The sequence below is a fragment of the Bos taurus genome, chromosome 20, assembly GCF_002263795.3.
Source record: "Bos taurus isolate L1 Dominette 01449 registration number 42190680 breed Hereford chromosome 20, ARS-UCD2.0, whole genome shotgun sequence".
NCBI classification, from domain to species: domain Eukaryota; kingdom Metazoa; phylum Chordata; class Mammalia; order Artiodactyla; family Bovidae; genus Bos; species Bos taurus.
Genome location: NC_037347.1, coordinates 16942260 through 16966774, shown reverse-complemented (window position 1 = coordinate 16966774; position 24515 = coordinate 16942260). Strand labels below are relative to the sequence as shown.

The following is a 24515-nucleotide window of genomic DNA, read 5'->3' as shown; positions in this document are numbered from 1 at the left end:
TTAGTCACTGAGTCATGTCTGACTCTTTGTGACTGGGCTGTAGCCCGCAAGGCTCCTCTTTCCATGGGGTTTTCCAGGCAAGAATATTGGCGTGGGTTGCTATTTTCTTCTCCAGGGGATCTTCCCTGACCCAGGGATCGAACCTGCATCTCCTGCATTGCAGATGGATTCTTCTCTGCTGAGCTCCTGGGGAAGCCCCAAGAGGAGGGGGATATATATATAAAATTATGACTGATTCTCATTGATGTACAGCAGAGACCACTACAATATTGTAAAGCAATTATTCTCCAATTAAAAAAAATAGAAAACTTTGCCAAAGAAGTAACATAGTCTTTATTCTCCAGTAGATGGTACTGCAGCTCTGTAGTTTTTATGTTCATAGGCCCTTTTTAAAAAAATAGAGTGCCTCAAAGTGGGCTGTAAAATATGCTCTTGGATCATACTGGAAGTAACTAGAATTTTAAAGGCTACAGTTAGGATGCTATAATATTAAATCTTTTTCTTATTTTAAAATTAATTCATAATTTTGAGAGAAATGGGATGTTTAGTGATGAGAAAGTATATTTTGTTGAGTTGTAGGAAACAATGCAGCAAGACATGTTTCTATTGCTATGTCCAATTAAATTTTATGTGTCTCCTAAAATTAATTTTGTTTTACAAGTTATATGAAGAATAAATGACTATCCTTTAGATGGGAGAATAAATTATGATTATATATTTCAGATTGTACTTTCATGTAAAGAATTAGAAACTGGAATTAGTTTAAATTTTAATTAGGTAGTTAAATCCCAAGCTGTTAGTGATAATATTGAGATCCAAACTGGAAAGGAGATGCATGTACTTAGGCAGTAAAGATGTTAAAAATGTAAACAAAGGAGCAAAGATGTGTTATTGAACTCGTTTGAACTTAAGACTCTTAAAAAATAATTTGTGTTCTCATCAAAGTGCCATCTTATAGTTTCTATTCTTAATAGTATTTTCACAGAATGATTAAGCTTTATCATTACTACATAAAATGCAACTTTTACTGGATCCTAATTAATTAGATACTATCCAGTTTCTGGTTGGAATACAGTCTGGATTCATCTAATGAAGACAGGCACAAAGTTGAAGGTGTATGCTGACTATTATTGGAAAATTGCTGAAGTCATGAGATTTCTCAGGTTAAGGGCTTGTTTTCTTTAACAGATGTATATATTTTTTTTACATGGTCCCTTGTTTTGGTAACTAATTGTTATATTATACTCTGAATTTAAATTATGAGAACCATGAAAACTGTTGAACCTGCCTTCTTGGCATAGAAGTAAACTGAATTTCAAGCTTGAATCAAAACATTTTAAGAAAAAAGCATTGTTTTCAGGGATTTGATTGACAGAAGGAAGCTATTAAAATTGGAAAGTTCAGCAGCATTATAAAAAGATTAGGGGGATAATTTTAAATGGAAAAGCATAGACTTGCATTGGACTTTGACTCCTTTTGCCTGGATATGTATTATTTTAAATTGAGGTTCAGTTGACATATAACATAACATGAGTTTCCAATATATTACATAATGATTCAAAATGTGTCTGTATTGTGGAATGATCACCACCGTAAGTAGTTTACTTCTGTCTCCATTCATGTGCTGCTGTGCTCTTGGGTTAGTTGTGTCAGACTCTGGACTATCGCTCACAAGCCTCCTCTGTCCATGGGGTTTTCCAGGCAAAAGTATGGGCATGGGTTGCCATTTCCTTCTCCAGGGGATCTTCCCGACCCAGGAATGGAGCCTGTGTCTCCAGTGTCTCCTGCATTGCAGGCAGAGTCTTTATCTGCTGAGCCATCAGGAAGTCACCACACAGAGAGAGTTTTTTTTTTTCTTGTGATGAATTTTAAGATTTACTCTTTTAGCAACTTTGAAATACGCAGTGCAGTATTATTAACTGTAGTTGCCAAGTTGTACATCATATCCCCATGACTTATTTTACATTATAACTGCAAGTTTCTACTTTTTCTTTTTAACTCCCTTTACCTGTTCCACATCTCCCCCCATGTTTATTTTATTCTTTGTTTTCTCATTTGTTTACTAATCTTACGGAAGTCACTGTTAAGCTTAAAAACACTTTTATTGAAGTGTAATAAAAATGTGCTTAAAAAGTGCACACACGAAGGGTACACTTTGAATGTTTGTAGTGTACACACCTGTGTAACTCCCACTTAGAACTGGGTAGAACTAGCACCTCAGAAACTTCCCTTCTGCCCCTTCACAGTCACCTCTACACCCTCCTCAAAGATCTGCCATTTCTCACCCTAGATTAGTTTTTACCTGTTGGAGTTGGTGATGGACAGGGAGGCCTGGCGTGCTGCGATTCATGGGGTCGCAAAGAGTCAGACATGATTGAGCGACTGAACTGAACTGAACTGAACTAACTTGATACAAATGGAAGTAAAAGTCATAGTATGTTCTCTTCTGTGTCTGACTTGTATCCAGTATTATAATTATGAGATTTGCCCATGTAGTTGCGAGTGGCAGTAATTTGCTCTTTTATGTAGAAGTACAGCATCCCATTTTAGGAATATATTACCATTATCTGTCCATTCTGCTGTTGATGGGTATGAAGGTTGTTTGTAGTTTTTGACTGTCAAAGATAATGCTTCTTTGAAAAATCTTTTACATGTCTCGTTGCATATGTTTGAATTTTACTGTTATTTATGATGATCAGGTGTATTGTTGTGTATTATTGTTGTTCAGTCACTAAGTCATGTCTGACTATTTGTGACCCCATGGATTGCAGCACACCAGGCTCCTCTGTCCTCCATTATTTCCTGGAATTTGCTAACATTCATGTCCATTGAGCCAGTGATGGCACCCAATCATCTCATCCTCTGTCGCCCTCTTCTGCCTTCAGTCTTTCTCAGCATCAGGGTCTTTTTCAATGAGTTGGCTTTTTGCATCAGGTGACCAAAGTATTGGAGCTTCAGCATCAGCATCAGTCCTTCCAATGAATATTCAGGGTTGATTTCCTTTAGGATTGACTGGTTTGGTCTCCTTACAGTCCAAGGGACTCTCAAGAGCCTTTTCTAGCACCATAATTGAAAAGCATCAATTCTTTGGTGCTCAGCCTTCTTTGTGGTGCAACTTGCACATCCATACACATCTGCTGGGAAAACCATAGCTTTGACTATACAGACCTTTGTTGGCAAAGTAATGTCTCTTCTTTTTAATACGCTGTCTAGGTTTGTTATAGTTTTTCTTCCAAGGAGCAGATGTCTTTTAATTTGCAGTGGTATCATCTGCATATCTGAGATTATTGATTTTTCTCCAAGCAATCTTGGTTCCAACTTGTGATTCATCCAGCCTGGCATTTTGCATGATGTACTCCGAATTTAAGTTAAAGAAGCAGGGTGACAATATACGGCCTTGATGTACTCCTTTTCCCAGTTTTGAACCAGTCCATTGTTCCATGTCCAGTTCTAACTGTTGCTTCTTGAACTGCATACAGATTTCTCAGGAGACACATATACTCTTCTGGTATTCCCATCTCTTTAAGAATTTTCCACAATTTGTTATGATCCACACAGTCAAAGGCTTTAGCATATTCAATGAAGTGGAAATAAATATTTATCTTGAACTCTCTTGCTTTCAGCTTTCGTAGATACTATCAGTTAGTTCTGTAAGCTGTTTTTACCAGTTTGCCCTTCCACTACTCATGTAGCATGAGTGTTGACATTTGCTCCACATTCTCACCATAGTTGGTCTGGTTTGTTTCATTTTAGTCATGCTGGTGTGCTTGAAAATTTTTGCATTTTCCTGATAGACGGTGAGTACTTTTTTCATATACTTACTAGTCTCAAGACAGTTCCAGAAAAACATCTACTTTTGCTCTCCTGACTATGCCAAATTTGACTCTGTGGATCACAACAAACTGGAAAATCCTTAAAGAGATGGGAATACCAGACCACCTTACCTGCCTCATGAGAAACCTATATGCAGGTTGAGAAACAACAGTTAGAACTGGACATGGAACAATGGACTGGTTCTAAATTGGGAAAGGAGTATATCAAGGCTATATACTGTCACTCTGCTTATTTAACTTATATGCAGAGTACAGCATGCGGAATGCTGGATTGGATGAAGCACAGGCTGGAATCAAGATTGCCAGGAGAAATATCAATAACCTCAGATATGCAGATGACACCACCCTTATGGCAGAAAGTGAAGAGGAACTAAAGAGTTTCTTGATGAAGGTGAAAGAGGAGAGTGAAAAAATTGGCTTAAAACTCAACATTCAAAAAACGAAGATCATGGCATCTAGTCCCATCACTTCATGGCAAATAGATGGGGAAACAATGGAAACAGTGACAGACTATTTTCTTGGGTTCCAAGATCACTGCAGATGGTGAGTTTAGCCATGAAATTAAAAGACGCTTGCTCCTTGGAAGGAAACTATGGCAAACCTAGACAGCATATTAAAAAGCAGAGACATTCCTTGGCTGACAAAGGTCCGTCTAGTCAAGGCTATGGTTTTTCCAGTAGTCATGTATGGGTGTGAGAGTTGGACTATAAGGAAAGCTGAGTGCCAAAGAATTGATGCTTTCGAACTATGGTGTTGGAGAAGACTCTTAAGAGTCCCTTGAACTGCCAAGGTGATCAAACCAGTCAATCTTGGAAGTCAGTCCTGAATATTCACTGGAAGGACTGATATTGAAGCTGAAGCTCAAATAGTTTGGCCACCTGATGTGAAGATTCATGGGGTCGCCAAGAGTCGGACATGACTGAGCGACTGATCTGATCTGATCTGATGTGAAGAACTGACTGATTGGAAAAGACCTTGATGCTGGGAAAGATTGAAGCCAGGAGGAGGTTGGGACAACAGAGGATGAGATGGTTGGATGGCATCACCGACTCGATGGACATGAGTTTGAGCAAGCTCCTGGAGTTGGTGATCGACAGGGACACCTGGCGTGCTGCAGTCCATGGGGTCAGAAAGAGTCGAGCTCGACTGAGGGACTAAACTGACTGGACTGGTACTTAGTAGTCATTTGGAGCTTCTCTTTTGTGAAGGACCTGCCATTTGCACATCTAAAAAAATGGAACTATCTTATTGATTTATGAGACTTTATATATATATTTAGGGCTTCCCTGGTGGCTGAGAGGTTATATATTATATATATATATATATATATATATATATATATATATATATATATATGGGTAGAAGTCTTTTGTTGAATATATGTAGTGAAAATATCTTTGCCTGTTTCATGACTTGCTTGTTCACTTTCTTACTGGTATCTTTTGATGAAACTCAGTATTAAGTTCAGTTTAGCTACCTTCTTTTTGTAATTCATTCTTTTGGGATCTGTTTACAAAGTTTTTGCTCAACACAAAGTCATGAAAGTATGTTTTCTGCTAGAAGCTTTGTTTTACTTTTCAGGTTTTGGTGTATGATCTGTCTGTCATTTCTGTGTAAGGTAAAGATGTGAATAGGGCAGCCCATGTCTTTTTTCCCTATCGCATTTCAGTGGCACTTTACACGTAGGGGTCTGCTTTTGGATTTCTCTGCTTTGTCCTGTTGGCCTATTTGTCTGTCATTGGTTTAGGTATTGTACTTTATCAGGCTTAATGTACTTTTAATTACTTTTTTGGATTTAATTTTACTGTCCTTTTTCTAGCTTTTTAAAATAGAAGCTTAGGTAATTTTCTGTTTTTCTTCTATATGCATTTAAAACATTAAGGCTTTTTTTTTTTTTATAATCGTGACTTTAGTTCAGTTTCATAAGCCTCAATATGTAGTATTTTCATTACCATTTAGTCAAAAATATTTTAACATTTTGATTTCTTTTGAGACCCATGGGTTATATCATGTAATTTCCAAACATGTGGGACTTTTTTTGTTTTCTGTTAATGATTTCATTCTTTGGACTATGCTGTCTTATTTTATGATCCCAACATATGGTATGTTGGTAAATGCTCTATATGCATTTGTAAAGCATGTATGTTTGCTGTTGTGGCTTGTAATGTTTTATTATATTTATCAGTTAGGTCAAATTTGTTAATTATGTTATTCAAATCCTTTATATTATTACTGATTTTGTGCCACTTTTTCATCAGTTACCAAGAGAAGTACATTCATCTTCAAATATAACTATAGCCTTGGTCTTCATTGTCACATAGCCTTATTTTCAGGTGTCTCTTCTGTGTCTATGTTCAGAATTTTCTCTTCCTATAAATGGCACCGATCATTGGATTAGGGCCTACTCTAATCCAGTATGACCTAATTTTAGCGTGATTGCATCTGCAAAGCCCTTACTTCCAAATAAGGTCACATTCACAGGTATTTGGGGTTAGAACTTGAACATACCTTTTGGTGGGGTGTGAGGCACATTTCAACTCAACAGATGCCTTAAAACATTTTAAAAAATTGTATGCAACTTTTATAGCTGATTTTTGGGGAGTGATTCATTCAATACAAGCTACTTTTATCATAGCCAGAATAGAAAACCTTAAAATGAAGGGTTTAAAATTTAATTTTAAAATAAAACATTCATATAGTTCAGAATAGGTACAGTCTTATACAGTGGATATTTGCCTTCTCTGCCCTTTTGCTGTCTAGTTGCCTTCCTCATTTGCAGACAAAATTGTTAGTGTTATGTTCAGCCTTTTAAGACACGGCTTCTCTAGTTGTGGACTGTAGGCTCTAGAGCACATGGACTCAGTTGTGGACTCTGGCATCTTAGTTCCACCAAGGGTCGAACCCAGGCCCCCTGCTTTGGGAGCACAGAGCCTTATCCACTGGATTACCAGGGAAGTCCCCGAAAGATTTTAAACTACTTGATTTAACAAGTTTTCCATACCAAGCATTCTCTTATTTCTGACCCTCTCTTCCACATAGAATTTTGTAAAGAAGTCAGTGTAAGAGTAGTATTTACTCATAGATTTTTTTTTTTAAGCCAGACATTAAATGTTTTGGTCAGCAGCTGTTTTTATATCAGTAGAAGCAGACATCAGAATATCACGTTCTTTAGTCTAGATTTGTCTCTATTTCCTAATAGTTTTTGCACTATTTTGTGCTTCCTATTTATTCAGCTGTGAAGGAAGTTTGAATTAACCTGATGTGTCAGTATACAAGTAATGGAAATAATTCTGTTTAATTACCCGAACAAGCAGGGACACATTGTTTGAAAGACTTTTTATTGTTAAGATTCTCAGTCATGCTTACCTGCATTCATTATTTTGCGGCGTTCTCTTGCATAATAAACATGTCTTTTTACAGTGCTCTCTCAGAGGAGGAGAAGTCTACCTTGCGTGCAGGGCTAATCACCAACTTCAATGAACCGATAAACCAGGTTAGTGAGAAAATGAGCGCCAACTGTTCTTTTTTTCCCGTGGTTTTTTTGCTTCTTTTCCAAACTAACTTTGGTTCTTTGCTTTAAAAATAAAATTTTATTAAATAATGGTCATTTGTGATGTGTATATACACTTCTCTGATGGTTTTTAAATTTTGAGATCCAATTCTAGCTGTGAAGAATTTTGATTAGATTTGGCTCTTACTGATTTAAAACTCAGAATCATTTGAAGATACACCTGTATATTTTTTAACTTCTCAGTTTTTGAGCCAATATTGAAAGTATCTCTCTACATATTCTGATTTTTTTTTAAAGATTTGTTTTGTTTTTTATTTTTGGCTGTGCTAGGTCTTCTTTGCAGTGCGCAGGCTTCTCAATGAAGTGGCTTCTCTTGTTGCAGAGCCCGGGCTTTAGGCATGCAGGACTCAGTAGTTGTGGCTCGTGAGCTCTAGAGCACTGGCTCAGAATTTGTGGTGCGTGGACTTAGTTGCTCCATGGCATGTGGCCTCTTCCCGGGCCAGGAATCGAACCCATTTCCCCTGTGTTAGCAGGCAGATTCCCCACCACTAGGCTACCAGGGAATCCCAGACTTCTGATTTTTGTCTGTTTCCTTCATCACATTTTCACTTCTTACTACTCTGTGGGGGATAGATAGTGGATTATATAGTTTTATTTTTTCTTTCCCTTTTAGTGAGATTTTTCTTTTAAGAATAAAATAAGTTTGCTTATGATACAAAAATTCTATTTTCTAAGTTACTGTTTCTTACATTTGATTCTTTTGATTTGACTATTAAAGCACATTGTATTAGGAGGTGTATCCAGTGTAGTTTTATCTAAACCTACTTATATGATCCGAGTTCTATTTTTTTTTTTTGCAGTTTCTCAGCTAAGGAGATTTGATGGAAGTTGGAGAGGAACAGAGTTACTCTCTGTGGGGAAGGAGGTGGTCGTCATGGAGGGGCTTGGGTGATTGAGGGTGAACCATTGCTTAGATGTTCTGTCAACCAGTATTTGGGAAACTCTGATCTGAACAAATATCACTATGTGAATACCTAATACTGATATTCATTTCCACTCTTAGATCAGTGGCTCTCAAAGTTTACATCCTTAGAACTTCCTTATACTGCTGAAATAAAACATGGAAGAGTTATATATGTTGATGTTTATTGTATTAGAAATTAAAATTGATAAACCTAAAATATATTGTTTATTAATATGGACTGAATTTTAAAAAGTGAACGGTAGCTATTTCCCCAAACAATAAGTATTTAATGAAGAGAGTAACATTGTTCTGCATTTTTGCATATCTTTTTACTGTCTGACTACTTAAAAAATGTCTAGAATTTCAAATATATCTAGTATTTAACTAAGTTGTGATGTTATTTTAGAAGTTATATGATGAAAATCTAGCTCCACAATGGTATATTACTGGGAAAGGACAGACCTCACAGAAAAGATCCTAGGCCCCCCAGGGTTCCATAGACCACACGTTGAGAGCTACTGTCTTAAACATTTGTTCAGTGAAATCTTACTTATTTTTGTTAAATGTATGAGTAACTAAAAAGGGAATTTTCAGCTGTGAACATATTCCTTACCTTTTGCTTTAATTTCATGTTTATTTCTGAAAGTTAATTTTTTTCCCTTTAGATTGCAACTCAGATTGCAGTGCTGATTGCAAAAGTTGCTCGATTGGATTGTCCTCGACAGTGGCCTGAACTGATTCCCACTCTTATAGAATCTGTGAAAGTCCAAGATGATCTTCGACAACACAGAGCATTACTTACCTTCTATCATGTTACCAAGACTCTGGCGTCTAAACGACTGTCTGCTGATAGAAAACTGTTTTATGATGTAAGTGACTTAATGGAATTAAATTTGATAATGAAAACTGTGCTATTTGTATTGAAATCATAATGAAAACTGTGCTACTTGTATTAAAATGTAATTTTACCTCTAGATATCTTACTGATGGATTATTAATTCTTTCTAATTGACCTCAAAAGGGTCATATTAATAGGTAACATCTGAAAGGTTTTAAGCTGGATTGTGATATGACCAGTAAGGTCACTTAGTTGCCAATGAGGGGGGTTAATTGGTGGAGAACAGTCTGAAGGCAGAAAGACTGGTTTGAGGCTACTGAAGTTGTGTTCAGATGCAATGATAAAGCTCTCAAAGGAAGAAGTGATAAAGAGAACATTTAGGAGCATATAGAGGTGAGATTTAGAAAGTTAAAATTGACATGCCTGGGTAATTGGTGGATATAGGAAGCAGTCTGACACAATTGGTGATGTCTTTCGGTGTTTTAGTTCTATTCATTGAAAAAACTCTTTCTTCCCTTCATTCAGTTGCTTTGGTGTTTTTGTATTTCATTGTTTTGAACTACTGGAACAGCGATTTTCATATTTTTCAGCATAACATTTTAAACTGTACCAGATAACAATGGGAGTCTCCAGGTTTTGTTTTTGGCTACACTGTGGCTTGTGGGATTTTAGTTTCTTACTCAGGGATTGAACGTGGGTCCTTGGCAGTGAGAGCATGGAGTCCTAACCACTGGACCAACAGGAATTCCCTCCAAGTATTTTTAACAGTGTTCTTGCTTACCTTTGGAATCCTTGCTTTGAGGATATGGCTTAGGAATTTGAATTTTTAATAGGCTCCCCAGGTTATTCTTAAGACACCAAAGTTTAAACCAGAACCATATTATGTCCTCTTTACTTTTAACCCAGTAGGTGTAAATAGCTAATTTTCTGTTTATCTGAGGATACTGAGTGTAAAAGAAATTCTTCTTGTTAAAGGTTGCCTTTTAAATCCTTGTCACTTTTACTTGATATCTAATAAGGACTAAAGAAATGGACATTTTATCTTTTCAAGTCTTTCTGTGAATTTCTTGTTGACTTTTCTCACTTTTATTCCCATCTTAGTCCCCTTCACTTTTATGTAGAAGTTTTAATGTGTGTAAGATTCTGGGTTACAATTACTCTTTATTGAAGGGTCTCCTTCTATAGAAGTCTTACTTCTTGGTTTGGCTTTTTCAAGTTATACTCTCCTAATGTATTGCCTTGGTTTTCAGATACAATGTGTATTTAGCCTACTCTGTCTCTACAAAGTATATCTAAATTAGCCTTATTTTGTATAGCTTGTTTGGGTTAGCTTCCTGTCCACTTCAACTTTCTTGCTTGGTTTTCTTGTAGTGTGAGGCTCTTTCCTCTCCGTATAGAATGAAATATAGGTCTGCCTAGCATCTTGTACTTACATCCAGCATAGTATTTATTGCATTGTACATTACATTACAATTACATTTTAATTGTTGATTCACCGTTTCTGAGATCCACCACACTGAATTTTATGAGGGAGTACTGTAGCTCTTATTGTTACAGTTATTATTATAGTCCTACTGTCTAGCCCAGAAGAATGTACATGAGTGGATGGTGCCCAATACCTGTTAAATGAATAAACAGTAGAGGAAGAGATTTGTTCTTAAATACATTCTAGATTTCAAAATGGTATGATATAGAACTTCAAAAAGCAGGAGTTGGGGAGTATATACAAAACTCAAGATACCTGGAAAAAGTAATTGAGCTTAGCACCGTTTATTTTTGAATGGAGTAGCTGAACCTGGAAACATGGAACACAGCAGGGAATAGGATGGAAATCTTGTCTGATGGGGTTGGGGAACAAGAAGTGTAGTTTATTAAAGGTAGCATATGTAGGAAGATATTATGATAAAGAGCAAGTTTGCTAGTTAAACAGCCCAATTATTTTGGTAATCTGAAGTGTGGGAAAATCTTTTTAATAATGTGGTTACTTTAATGCTAAGATGGTCCTTATGTACTAAATTAGTTTCCCACATAAAGAAGTGTAAGGTCATAGTTGAGCTACTTGATATGACAAAATAGTTCATGGTACATTTAATCCCTACTGTTTCACCTGTCCCAGCAATTTTTTTTCCCAGCGTGTTTTCCTTCCACCTTAAAATAAATTAAGTTCTTTTCATGGGTGACAGATAATCAAATCAACAGTAGTAGCTGTTTGCAGTAATGAAATTGAGCTTGATTTGACACAAAGGGGATTCATTTTCTAGAAAATTACATGCTTTTCATACAAACATGAATATAAAAAAGTTGACATTAAGTACAGTTAAAATCTAAATTTAGTCTATGAAAGCCAGGAAATTTAGGTCACAGATAGTAATTCTAATATAATTGTAAATGTATTAACCAAATAATATCTTATAGATGTGGTGTGTAACCCACAAAGGTACCTGCTATGGTAAGTGAAGTAATCCAAATCTAAAAAAAAATGAAGAAAAAATTTTTTGAAAGCAAGTGTATTTCACTTGTGTTTAGCAATATGGGTTAACAATTATGAGAAGACCTGGCTCCTAGTCAAGAATGTTTCTTTGTACTGAGCAGTTTTGGAATTTTGAGCAAGGTATTTGTACTTTATGATTCTTTAAATTTGTCTTTTAATTATAAAGTTGTGTGATTCTGTGAATTTATAATTTTTATTATTCTGAGTAAATCTTTATAAACACCATTAAAGTTTGAGATGGACATTTTAGTTTAGTTTTAGTGTAATTTAAATATTGATTTTGTGTTTTTAATTGCTTTTTTCCTAGAAGCCAAGACCTTTGTACATTTAGTTTTATTTTTTCTTTTTCACTATTTTCTTAGCAGTTAAGTTCTTAACCTACTGACTTTATCACATACTTTGCTGTTCAATTTTGGCATATAACCAGTGAAATGGTTTTCTTACTTAAGGACATTTCAAATGAACTCTAGTTGTGAAAACAATTCAATAGCCTCCATATATTTTTCACTCATATTTACCAGTTCTTAAGGTGTTGCCACATTTACTTTTCCTCTTGAAGCAAATCTTGATATGTCATTTTACCCAATACTATTTAGAGTATGAATCTCAAAAAAGGACATATTCCATAACCAGTTTTTATTTTTAATTTTTTAAGTTTGGATATTAGGAATTAATCTTAAATTCTTACTTCCCCTCGAGAGTGAGTCAACAGATTGCCTACTGAGGTATGTATGATACTGAAGAACATGAAAGACACAACTAGTCATCTACTGACATGGGAAAAATCATAAGACACAAATCTCCAAAGGTCATTTAGTAACTTTTTAAAATCTGCCATACTGTATTACATTGTTGTTATAGTCAAAGCTAAAATTCAGCAAAAATTAAAAAGCTGAAGGATTTATGATGAATAATGTTCCCACTAATAGCATATATATTTGCATGATGAGGATAAGAGAAAACTGTGCAGCGAGATGAAGTCAGATTATGATACTACTGAATAGTCTTCCTGATGAGTGTTTTATGAATAAACTAACCAAAGAGATCCACATAGCTACTTTGGGATGGGCTGATTGGCATAAGATAGCTAACTCAGCCTCATAAAAGAAATTTTCATCCTTATTCCTTATAAATTTATAATTTCATGTTTGGTTCTGTGGGAAAGTTCTCAAATAGTTAAAGTTTTGAGTGTTAAATTTGAGAATGCCAAGGTGCCACTTATACTGTATAGCTCACACCTTCGGGAAATTTACAGAATAGTGAAATTTATTTAAAACGTAAATGTGTGTTTATAAGCAAATCATTAAGTAGGTTAAATTCATCATTTTCAGTTTTGGGTGATTCTAAATGCTGTTTCTAAGTCTTGTCTCTTGCTTTGCCTAATTTCAGATTGCCTTTTAAACACATTGTTTAAAGAATGACTCCTACGATCCATAGAGTCATTTCTGCTATGAACCTGTGTGGGGATTTGAGAGAGAGAGAGAGTGTGTGTGTGTGTGTGTGTATCTCTGTGTGTGTGTGTGTGTGTCTGTGTCTAGGCTTAGATAAATATGAGGGAAAGAGGAAACTTTTGGTGGAAGCTTTAATCAAGGAAAGACTCAAGATGACTAGCTTGATCAAAAAAAAAAGAATTATGCACTAAACAGAACAGGAGATTTTGAGTAAAGTATAGTTTATCCTTTCTGTTTGATTCACAAGGACTCTTGTCTGGGTCCTAGGAAGATCAGACCAGATCAGTCGCTCAGTCGTGTCCGACTCTTTGCGAGCCCATGAATCGCAGCACGCCAGGCCTCCCTGTCCATCACCAACTCCCGGAGTTCACTGAGACTCACGTCCATCAAGTCAGTGATGCCATCCAGCCATCTCATCCTCTGTCGTCCCCTTCTCCTCCTGCCCCCAATCCCTCCCAGCATCAGAGTCTTTTCCAATGAGTCAACTCTTCGCATGAGGTGGCCAAAGTACTGGAGTTTCAGCTTTAGCATCATTCCTTGCAAAGAAATCCCAGGGCTGATCTCCTTCAGAATGGACTGGTTGGATCTCCTTGCAGTCCAAGGGACTCTCAAGAGTCTTCTCCAACACCGCAGTTCAAAAGAATCAATTCTTCAGTGTTCAGCCTTCTTCACAGTCCAACTCTCACATCCATACATGACCACAGGAAAAACCATAGCCTTGACTAGATGAACCTTTGTTGGCAAAGTAATGTCTCTGCTTTTGAATATGCTGTCTAGGTTGGTCATAACTTTCCTTCCAAGGAGTAAGCATCTTTTCTTTTCATGGCTGCAGTCACCATCTGCAGGTCTAGGAAAGGGGACTCTTAAAGCATTGCTGAGTTATACTTTGTTTTTTACCCATCTCTGTATCCATCTGACAAATATGTGAGTTGCTACTCTGCTAGTCACTATTGGAGAAGGCGATGGCACCCCACTCCAGTACTCTTGCCTGGAAAATCCCATGGACGGAGGAGCCTGGTGGGCTGCAGTCCATGGGGTCGCGAAGAGTCAGACACGACTGAGCGACTTCACTTTCACTTTGCACTTTCATGCACTGGAGAAGGAAATGGCAACTCACTCCAGTGTACTTGCCTGGAGAATCCCAGGGACGGAGGAGCCTGGTGGGCTGCCGTCTATGGGGCTGCACAGAGTCGGACATGACTGAAGCGACTTAGCAGCAGCAGCAGCAGCAGTAGCAGTAGTCACTCCATTGGATGCCTGAGCTGCAGCTGTGAGCAAAGGTAGGATCACAAATAGAGAGGAGGGTGTTTTCACCTCCTCCTCCCTCACGTTGAGTTCATACTCTGTATACCTGAGAGCATTGTCTAGGCATCAGTAACTAAGGACAGCCTTATGGCTGTTACTAAGTTTAGAGGTCTTGAGGAATCTTGGAGCTGGGTCAGGTAACTTGTGTTGAGTAGGCAGGCACTGATTGGTTGGCCTAGACCTGCCTTTTCGGGGAGCGCTGAGCCCAGAACCTATTTCTAAGTTTTGGTTTGCTGCCTTGGGACTTAGCATGAGTGACTTCATCTTGGGCCTAATCTGGTTACCTTAGCATACGTAATCATTTAACTTTTATCATATAATATGCATAAAAATGGTAATTTAATATGATTTAATGTTGTTCAGTTGCTCAATTGTGTCCAACTCTGTGACCCTATGGACTGCAGCACACCAGGCTTCTCTGTACCTCACCATCTCCCAGAGCTTGCTCAAACTCAGGTCCATTGAGTCAGTGATGCCATCCGGCCATTTCGTCCTGTTGAGATGATATAATATAATTAAATATTTGTAGCCAATTTTCTACATTTTAAAAAATACATTATTACAATTGGTTTGTTTGAGCCAGAAAAATGAGTATGGTTGATACATCACATTTGGTCATGTTTCTTAAGTGTCTTTAAAGTTAGAATAGCATTCATTCTTTGTGTGTGTGTGTGTGTGTGTGTGTGTGTGTACGTGTGCACATCATTGACATGTTGTTAATTATCTTGTTGAGTAGAGTTAGGTTAAGCAAGTTTTGAGAGTTCCAGTTTGTGGCTAATTTTTATTGCCCCGCTATTAGTTACAAATTACAAGACTTTGATTTAAACATTTTTTGGTGCTCATTTTTTTTAGGGGAAAATTGGTCCTGAAGCTAAAAAGTTTAAGAATATCTAAAGTACTAAAATAAAATTTGCTATATTGGTTTGTTTTTGATACTAAAGGAATCAAGTCTGTGTGTTTCTCAGACTTAAGAAGCTACTAAGTAAGCAGTCAGTGGGTGGCACTGTTCCTTCTGGTTTAGAAAAAGAAAAATACAAGTATTTGGGATTTTCATGGACCAATACCTAAAATGTTTTATTAAATAGCTTATTTTTTTTATTGTCTAACTGAATATTTCCTACCCCTCTATATTTTCTTGGAGAAAATGTAGAAATATTTTAATCCCTTCTACTTGTCCTCTATTATTTTCTCTTTTCCAGATAAGCCTTCTGTGAGCATTTATCAGCTTGTATTTTCTGGAGCAGATAGAAGCCTGTGAAAGACTTGTGTTTACAAGATAGTTAATAGTATTCCTTCCCAAATTCTTGTGGTTTCTTCCTTCTTTGTCTTTCCACCTCCTTTTACCCTTGGGCTGAGAGCATAGTGCTATATTGCTTCTTCATTCTAATCATCCCTGTTTGTGCAGAGCCTTTTTGTAGACTAGCTAAAAAGAATTAGGAATTGGGACTGTAACAGCTGACTAATGCTTAAAGTAGGTGCTTAGCTCCAGAACTGGAACCTGAAACAAAGGAGAATATTACAGTTTTTTCATACTACTATTTCTTTCTTGATTTCTGTCACAAATGCTGTGTGCCTTCACACTAAAAACAGTGACTGAAGCAATAGGGGTTGGATGACTCCAGTTCAAGCTGTGGGATGCCGCTTTGCTGAGAAGCCAATTCTAGACTGTAACTAAGTGGTTTTATATCTGCAGTTCTGTTCTGGGGGAGATTCTAGGGGTGGAATAGGATACCTTATACCTTATCAGAACCCAGGAAACCATGAGAAACTAACAGAGGAAATAGGGGGGGTTGAGTAGAGATGGTGTTCTACCAGTTGCTTATAAGCCTTTCATCCTCTTGTGTTCCAGGAGGGTTACAGGGTGTTCTGCCCGTACTCATTAGCTGAGGTTTAAGCCTTTGCCTGTGTAGATAGGTGCAAAGTTACAAGGGGTATGGTGAAGGTGTTTTTCTGTATCTGGAAGCCTAGGCCTTTAAAATTACTGCATTAAAATAATAGAAGTGGAATTTGACTTTATCATAGAAATGTCATATTTACAGGATTGCATTTCTGACTGGTTTCTGATGCCTGATCTTATTATAAGTAGTTTCATTAGTTGAAATGACGTATCTCAAATAAGAAAAAATCATTCTGAAGTGTGCTAATGATCACTAGTCAGTTGCACTTTCACTAAATTTTTATTTAAAGCAAATGGCCATGTAGGCTGAGGTGGATTGCTCTTAGACTTTCTGGAAAAAACTTGAAAATACCACTGGAGTGTGGTTCTCATTTTGAGTCAGGATTTCAAATACTGGTACATATTAATATGTTCTTGGCTTTAAATACTCCAAACCTGGTGGGTAGAATTGGCAGAATGCAGAAATTTAACTCCTTTGTATTTCTTAGTGTATTGATTTATCTGGTAAACTCAGTGATAGTCCGTAAGTCAAGTGTTTTTAAAGCCAAGTGTTACAACTGTTAATAATAGTGGAAGAAAATAAAAGAGTAAAGATTGGAAATATAAAACTGCAGTGCAGGCATTAGGCTAAGTAATATTTCAAGAAACTAATAGCATTTGCAGGGGGTGGCGTGTTTATGTATGTGTGTTTATAATGGCAGCAGTGTAAACCACTTCCTGCTGGGCATTGTGACTAAAAAATCAGACGTGTGCGTTGTGACTAAAAAAGTTAGACGTGTTGCTATAAGTGATTCTTGACTTTTGAATTTTGTTGAAAATGTATTACTATGTAGGTCTAATGATTAGTGGAATCTGTAATAATATTGTGAACAAATTTGTTGATATCTTTGCAGTTAGCTTCTGGAATTTATAGTTTTGCCTGCTCTCTGTGGAATCACCACACAGACACATTCCTTCAACAAGTTTCTTCTGGCAATGAAGCTGCAGTTCTAAGTTCACTTGAACGAACTCTACTATCCTTGAAAGGTACTATTAAGCTTGACATGTTTATTTTTGAAACAGCATACCTCAGAATAGTGGCCAAACAGTTCCTCTCTATAGATTTTCTGTTTCCAGTTGCACTAGTAGAAGAATAAAGGGTTAATATTTCCCTCAGAGACAAGGGCTCTTGTGTTTTTCTTTTGTAAGAGTAGCTCTTCTACTTTGTCTAATCCATGAGAGTACACAGGGTTCAAATGGTTAGTTTTAAGTTACACTCACATTACTGGCCATGGTTCTGAATACATACCTTTCAAACACTCGCACTTCTTTTTTGCTTCATTTTTCATTCTGGGCTACTGCCATTCATGCCAACTTTCGTAAACTTCTGTCCTCAAGGCTTAGTTGAGCTCTGTCTCCCAGCTTTCTTTCCTGAGAACTCATCTTTCTCGTTTGTACTTAGATTTTAGAAACTGCTTGTTGGGGTGCTTTGTTGGCCTGTGTTTTCTGATGCTTTGCTTATGGGCATCCCCCTCGCATATATCTCTTTCACTTCCTTGAGCTGAGCTTATCTTTGTGCATGTATTCTAAGGTTCCTTTCCTTTCTAACATTCACCATCATTTCATTCTTTGTCTTCCTTCTGCTCTGGTTGCTTGAGGCTCTTTTGTGTTTCTTAGTTTAAACTCAAGCGGCCTTTATTTTTCTTACTATGGCTCATTTTGCATTCTCTGCTTTATTTGTAAGCTCTTTTGTCATACTCACCCTGGTACCTTACAGGGGCATTGCTTTAGTGCCTCACTTGTGTTAAGCAGACAGTGGACGCACAAACCCCAAGCTGTCAACACATTTTGATGTGGACAGACGTGAAATCATTTTAAAGGACTGTTGATATGTAAAATCCAATCCATTGTACAGGTGGTTTTACAAGTGAATGAGATGGTTTTGTCAAAACCAGGGAGGAAACAATTAAAAAGCCTTAGAAATGTTAACTCAGAATTAGAGAAATTGATATATAAGATTAGATACACAAGTGAAAGTGAAAGTCGCTCAGTCATGTGCGACTCTTTGTGACCCCATGCAGTCCATGGAATTCTCCCGGCCAGAATACTGGAGTGGGTAGCCTTTCCCTTCTCCAGGGGATCTTTCCAACCCAGGGATTGAACCCAGGTCTCCCGTGTTGCAGGCAGATTCTTTACCAGCTGAGCCACAAGAGAACTCCAAAGATACACAAAGTAGTATATAAGTAGTGTGTTTAATGACTAAGGAATTTTTCATGAATCCTTTTGATTGTTGAGTTTTCTTGTCTGACTTCAAAGCCTAACTCCTGACACAAATGTTGCCATACTAATCTATGTTAGTACGCTTTAAAGTTTTCAGCACCTCAGCATTTCAAGGTCTTAGATACTCATTTGCATTTCTAAGGCATCCTGACCTGGAGAAATCTCATAGCATTTTACTCTAAAATACTCGTCTGTCCAGGTATAAATGTCTGTTCTTTCATGACTTAAATGTACTTAGGACTAGAGCTTTGTGTCATCTTTGCCTTTATACCTGTGCATGTTTAGTGTGTTTTAGACATGTGTGTGCTCATTATTTCATTCACCATATTTACAGGTAGGTGCTTGGCACCGAGGAGACAGACATAATAAATGATTGTGCAAATACATGTAAAACGACATCGGTGATGGGGCTTTACAATGCTATGATGATTGATAATATGGTCAGAAAAGACTTCCCTGAGAAAGTGATGTTTGAACCAAAATCATAAAGGATAAATGGAAGTTGACTGGGTGATAAAAGGAGAAAGAAAAGACTGTCCCAGATAGTGTAGACCGAGGTCCTGTGATGGAAAAGATCTTGTCCACGATAAGGGATTCAACTTAAACCCTTTTCTTTCCTGTTATGATACAGTAACTTGAGTTGTATGTAATTGATAGTATGAAACCAAAGGTGTTTAGATATTTGCATTATAAATTCAATTTTAATACATTGCTTTCATTATTGTTTTTTTTATTAGAGTGTAGATTTATAATGTATTAGTTTCTGGTGTACAGCAAACTGACTCAGTTATATGTGTGTATTATTTTTATATGTTTTCTGTTACGGTTTATTATATTGAATATAGTTCCCTGTTTTATACAGTAGAACCTTACTGTTTATCTGTTTTATATATAGTAGTTTTTATCTGCTAATCTCAAACTCCTCTGATTTATCCTTCCTCCAAGTCCGTTTCCCTCAGTAACTGTAAGTTTGTTTTCTGTATCTGTGAGTCTGTTTGTGTTTTGTAAACAGGTTCATTTGTGTCATATTTTAGATTCCACGTACAAAGTGGTATCACATGGTATCTGTCTTTTTCTTTCTAACTTACTTCACTTAGTTTGATAAACTCTGGGTCCATCCATGTTGCTGCAAATGGCATTATTTCATTCTTTTTTATGGCTGAGTAGTATTCCATTGTATGTATGTATGTGTGTGTATATATATATATATGCTGTGTGTGTATGTATGTACGTGTGTGTGTACACACATATCTTTATCCGTTTTCCTACTGGTGGACATAAATGGCAGTAACCCTAACTATAATCTATCCTGAAGGTTGATTCCATGCCTTGGCTATTGTAAATAGTGCTGCTGTGAACACTGTGGCACATGTATCTTTTTGAATTAGAGTTTCTCTAGCTATATGCCCAGGAATGGGATTGCTGGATCATATGGCAACTCTTTGTTTTCTAAGGAACCTCCATATTGTTCTCCATAGTGACCGTACCAGTTTATATTCCCACCAACAGTGTGTGAGGGTTCCCTCTTCTCCACACCTTCTCTAGTATTTATTATGTGTAGACTTTTTAATCATGGCCATTCTGACTGCTGTGGTACCTTATTGTAGTTATGATTTTCATTTTTCTAATAATTAGTGATGTTGAGCATCTTTTCATGTGCCTATTGGCCATCTGTCTATTTAGGTCTTCTGCCCATTTTTTTGATTGGGTTGTTTGTTTTCTTTGTTACTGAGTTATATGATATATGAGTTATAAGAGTTGTTTGTATATTTTGGAAATTAAGCCCTAGTTAGTTGCACCATTTGCAAACATTTTCTCCTTGTCTGTAGGTTGCCTTTGCGTCTTGTTTATGGCTTCCTTTGCTGTGCAAAATCTTGTAAGTTTGATTAGGTCCCATTAATTGATTTTTGCTTTTACTTCTATTGCCTTGGGAGACTGACCTAAGAAAAAATTGATATGGTTTACGTCAAAGAATATTTGGCCTGTGTTCCCTTCTCGGAGTTTTACGGTGTTGTATGTTTAAGTCTCTAAGCTATTTTGAGTTTATTTTTGTTGATGGTGTAAGAGAGTATTCTAGCTTCATTGATTTATGTGCAGCTGTCCAGCTTTCCCAACACCACTTGTTAAAGATTCAGTGTATATTCTTGTCTCCTTTGAAGATTAATTGACAGTAGGTGTGTGGGTTACGCTGCCTTTACACTTCACCTCGTAAACACTAGCTCTTGAGTTATATAGAAAGCAGTGCGGTTTGTAAAGTTGTTTTCTTAAAGTGAAGTGACTTTAAATTTGATAGTATAAAGTGATAGTCTGATGCTGCTGTCATGCTGGTTATTACTTAATTCTGCTAGGTGTTTTGCATGTATTGTACTATTGAATCCTTTGTTAACCCTATGAGATAGGATTTATTAACCACCTTACTTTTTTTTTATAGTCGATTTACAATATTATATTTGTTTCAGGTATTCAACATAATGATTCAGAATTTTTATAGTTTGTATTCTGTTTGAGAATGTTATGCAATATGGGCTGTATTTCCTGTTGTGTATAATATATTCTTGCAGCTTATTTTATATAATAGTTTGTTCCTCTTACTCCCCTAGCCCTGTTGCCCCACCCCCTTTTCTTTCCCCACTGGCAGTCACTAGTTTGTTCTGTATTTCTGAGTTTCTTTTTTGTTGTATTCCCTGATTTGTTTTTATTTTTCATATTGTACGTATAAGTGATAATATACAGTATTTGTCTTTTTCTGTCTGACTTATTTCACTAAGCATAATACCCTCTGGGTCTATCCATATTGTTGCAGCTGGCTAAATCTCATTATTCTTCATGTCTGAATAGTATTCCATATATATCACGTCTTCTTTATTATCTGTGTAACCACATTTTATAAATGAGGAATGTAAGATAAGAGAAGTTGCCCAAAATAATACAGTTTTAGACACTGGAGCTAGGATTTCTAAGTCTAGATCTAACTTCAAATCTATTATCCTGCTTATCTTCCCATATGTATCAGTTTACTCATAAAATGTGATGCTTGTAATTGAGCACTGTAGTCTATTCCAGATTTGGAATAGAGTTTAATCGTTATATTCCTTTTGGAGATACTGCATTTTCATTAATGTACCTTAAAACTGAATGAAGCTTTTTCATCACCGTTGAGTCATACTTTATGGAATAGAAGTAACCTTCTCAACTTCAGCCTATAGGTATTATTGTAAGTGAGAAGTACTGACAATTACGAAAATTGAACTAAAATTTGCAATATGGCTTTAGAAACATGAGTACTTACAAGTGAGAAGAACACTGCTTCAGAGACAATAACTTGGCTTTAGTTCCATCTTTCCCACTTGGGAACCAGCCAATGACTAGGAGTTACCTTTCTTTATCCAAGCTTGATGAGGCTTTGTGATTCTGAGTCTTTTATGATTATGATTTTAATAGGGAAAAATACGAAAAAATAAGGTATGAGTAAAGCTTGATTTTACTTTTCAGTGCTGCGTAAGTTAACTGTTAATGGAATTGTGGAACCTCATAAGAATATGGAGGTGATGGTAAGTAAAAGAAGTCATTTATTTTTTTGTAACTTTGGAAAAGTGCTTGGTATTTCCTGCATGTTATAAAGCTTATTCTTTTTACTTGGCATTCATTTAAAAGCTTTTTTATTAAGTGACCACTTAATTTCTTCTTCTTCTTTTTTTTTTTTTTACCATTCTGTATATGTTATACTATACTTTTAGACTTGTGGTCTGTTTTCAGACATACAGAAAATACATCAAAGCAACTATTATGTGAAAGGGAGGAACTAGAACTAGGATGGTTCTCAAGATGCCATGGTACATTGAGAGTGTTTATTTGAATTTGAAATCATGTGAACTGTTAGGAATTTGAATGCTGTGATAACATTACTAGGGTCAGTGTAATTGATTTATAGTCTTCGTATTTTCCTTTGTCTGTTTTTATATACTTAAAATGAGGTATTTTTCTCTTGAATCGTAACATTTATAAATGTTCTTTGTAATCAATTATAAATATATACATATGAGAAGAAAGCTTCATTGATAAGCCCAACAAGCGCATACAACTCATTTTTGTATCATGGCATCTACCTTTTCTATATGCAAAAATGTATAGCTGCATATATTTTATTCCTGAACAAAGTGGAATTGTATCATACTTGTTCAGATCTCTATTAGCTTTCACAATGAGTTTAGGTCAGCTAGAATGTTACTCTGTGGATTGCCTTCGGGGCGGCACAGGAAACTTGGAAAAGGTATATTTAATTGGTTCTTTAGGTTTGTCCTACTTCATTTACATTTGATCAGAGTCACACTTTTATTTTTTTGAACTTTGTGTTTCTGTAAGATTTTGCTTGAAATAATGGTTCTATTGTTAAAAGAATTAAAAACTGCTAATATACATCATTATAATGTGAATACAGTTTTTTTCTGTAAAAATATTACATGTTTTTTTAAAGTTAAAAAACTCAGAAGAGGAAGTAGAAAATAATAAATCATTTAAAAACTTACTGTGATAACAGTTCTAAGTTTCCTTTATAATATCGTAAACGTATTATTTTAGATATACTTTCTATCTTCCTCAGTTTTATATGAACGAGACCTACATGCTGTTTCCTTTCTTGCTTTTTCTTAAACTCAGTGCATTGTGGATATTTTTCACATGTCAGTAATATTGTTATATATCATGTTTTTAATGATTTTATGCCAAATACAATTACTATTGGTATGCAATTTAAAAAAATAATAAAATTAATCTTAGATTTTCTGTAATTTACTTGCCCAGTGATCTCTTGATGACATGTAGTTTGTTTCCAGTTTTTAATTGTTGAGAAATGATATTAAAATGAACATTTGGGTGCATATGTCATTGTGTACTTTTCTAGTAATCTCTAGGATAAATTCCTAGAAATGGAAATGTTGGGTTAAAGTATATCGACATTTATGATACTGATATATAATACATTACCTGAAGATATATGAAAACCAACCCCAGTTTTCAGTACTGATACATTTAAATATTTTGGTTGGCCAGAAAGTTCGTTCCTGTTTTTCCATAACAGCTTTTGGCCCACCCAGTATTTATGTTTATTGCCATGCTATCAAAAAACATTTTCTAGAAACCAGTTTGACAGCTCCCTCAGTGCCCTCACGAGAAATGTAAGTTCCATGAATGCAGAGACTTTTATTCACTCTTCACTCCAGAGCTTGGGATAATATCTGCTATATAAAAATGCTTAGTAGTTATTTAAACGAATGACTGTGTGATATGGTAGAAATATATCAGAAGGCTCAGTAATTATTTATAATATTCTGAATATCATAAAATTAAAATATTGAATATGTTTATCAGTTTCTTTTCAGTGTAAATGAACTGATATGAATCACATTTCTATAAATTAGAATAATAGTTGTCAATAGATACTCTCCATATTTTGTGAGCCTTAGGTTTTTCCTTGAGTCTTTTGTCTCAGAAGCTGTATGTCAGCTCCTGTTCAGTTAAACCTGCTGTATTGTGGTATTATTGATTAGTTGTAAATAAGAATAGAATTTTAACAAATTATGGACAACATATCAAATAGCATAAAGAGCTTAAAAATAGCATGGGGGTGTAAATGATGCTTAAGAAGCACTGTATACTGGTGGTGAGATTTGGGTTTCTGGAGGCAGACAAATTTGGCTTTGAATCTTGGCTTGGTCTTTTCATGATAACATGGCCTCAGAGTATCTTCCTTGGTACTGAGTTTCTTTTTTTGCAATATGATGATGAAATAATAGTACGTATCCCATTGGATGTTGTGAGGATTATGAGAGAAAATGATTTTTGAAATGAGTTCAACTAATTAAACTGTTCTGTAAATTGCCATTTGATGGTTAAGAGGTTCTTATTATATAACATTAGTCAAGTTACTTGGTTTATTTGGATTAGTCAGTTGTCCAATTCTATAAATT

The 24515-nt window shown here is 36.0% G+C and overlaps 1 protein-coding gene across 2 annotated transcripts in view; it reads left to right on the top strand.

Annotated features, from left to right (window-relative positions):
• IPO11 (importin 11) overlaps positions 1–24515 on the top strand; it is a 204064-nt gene that overhangs the window by 29157 nt on the left and 150392 nt on the right. For both annotated transcript variants that reach the window (NM_001192932.2, XM_005221488.5), the window contains 4 exons: positions 7254–7326; positions 8974–9177; positions 17184–17316; positions 22042–22100. In NM_001192932.2, the coding sequence (NP_001179861.2) occupies positions 7254–7326; positions 8974–9177; positions 17184–17316; positions 22042–22100 (469 nt within the window). The remainder of the gene's footprint in view (positions 1–7253; positions 7327–8973; positions 9178–17183; positions 17317–22041; positions 22101–24515) is intronic.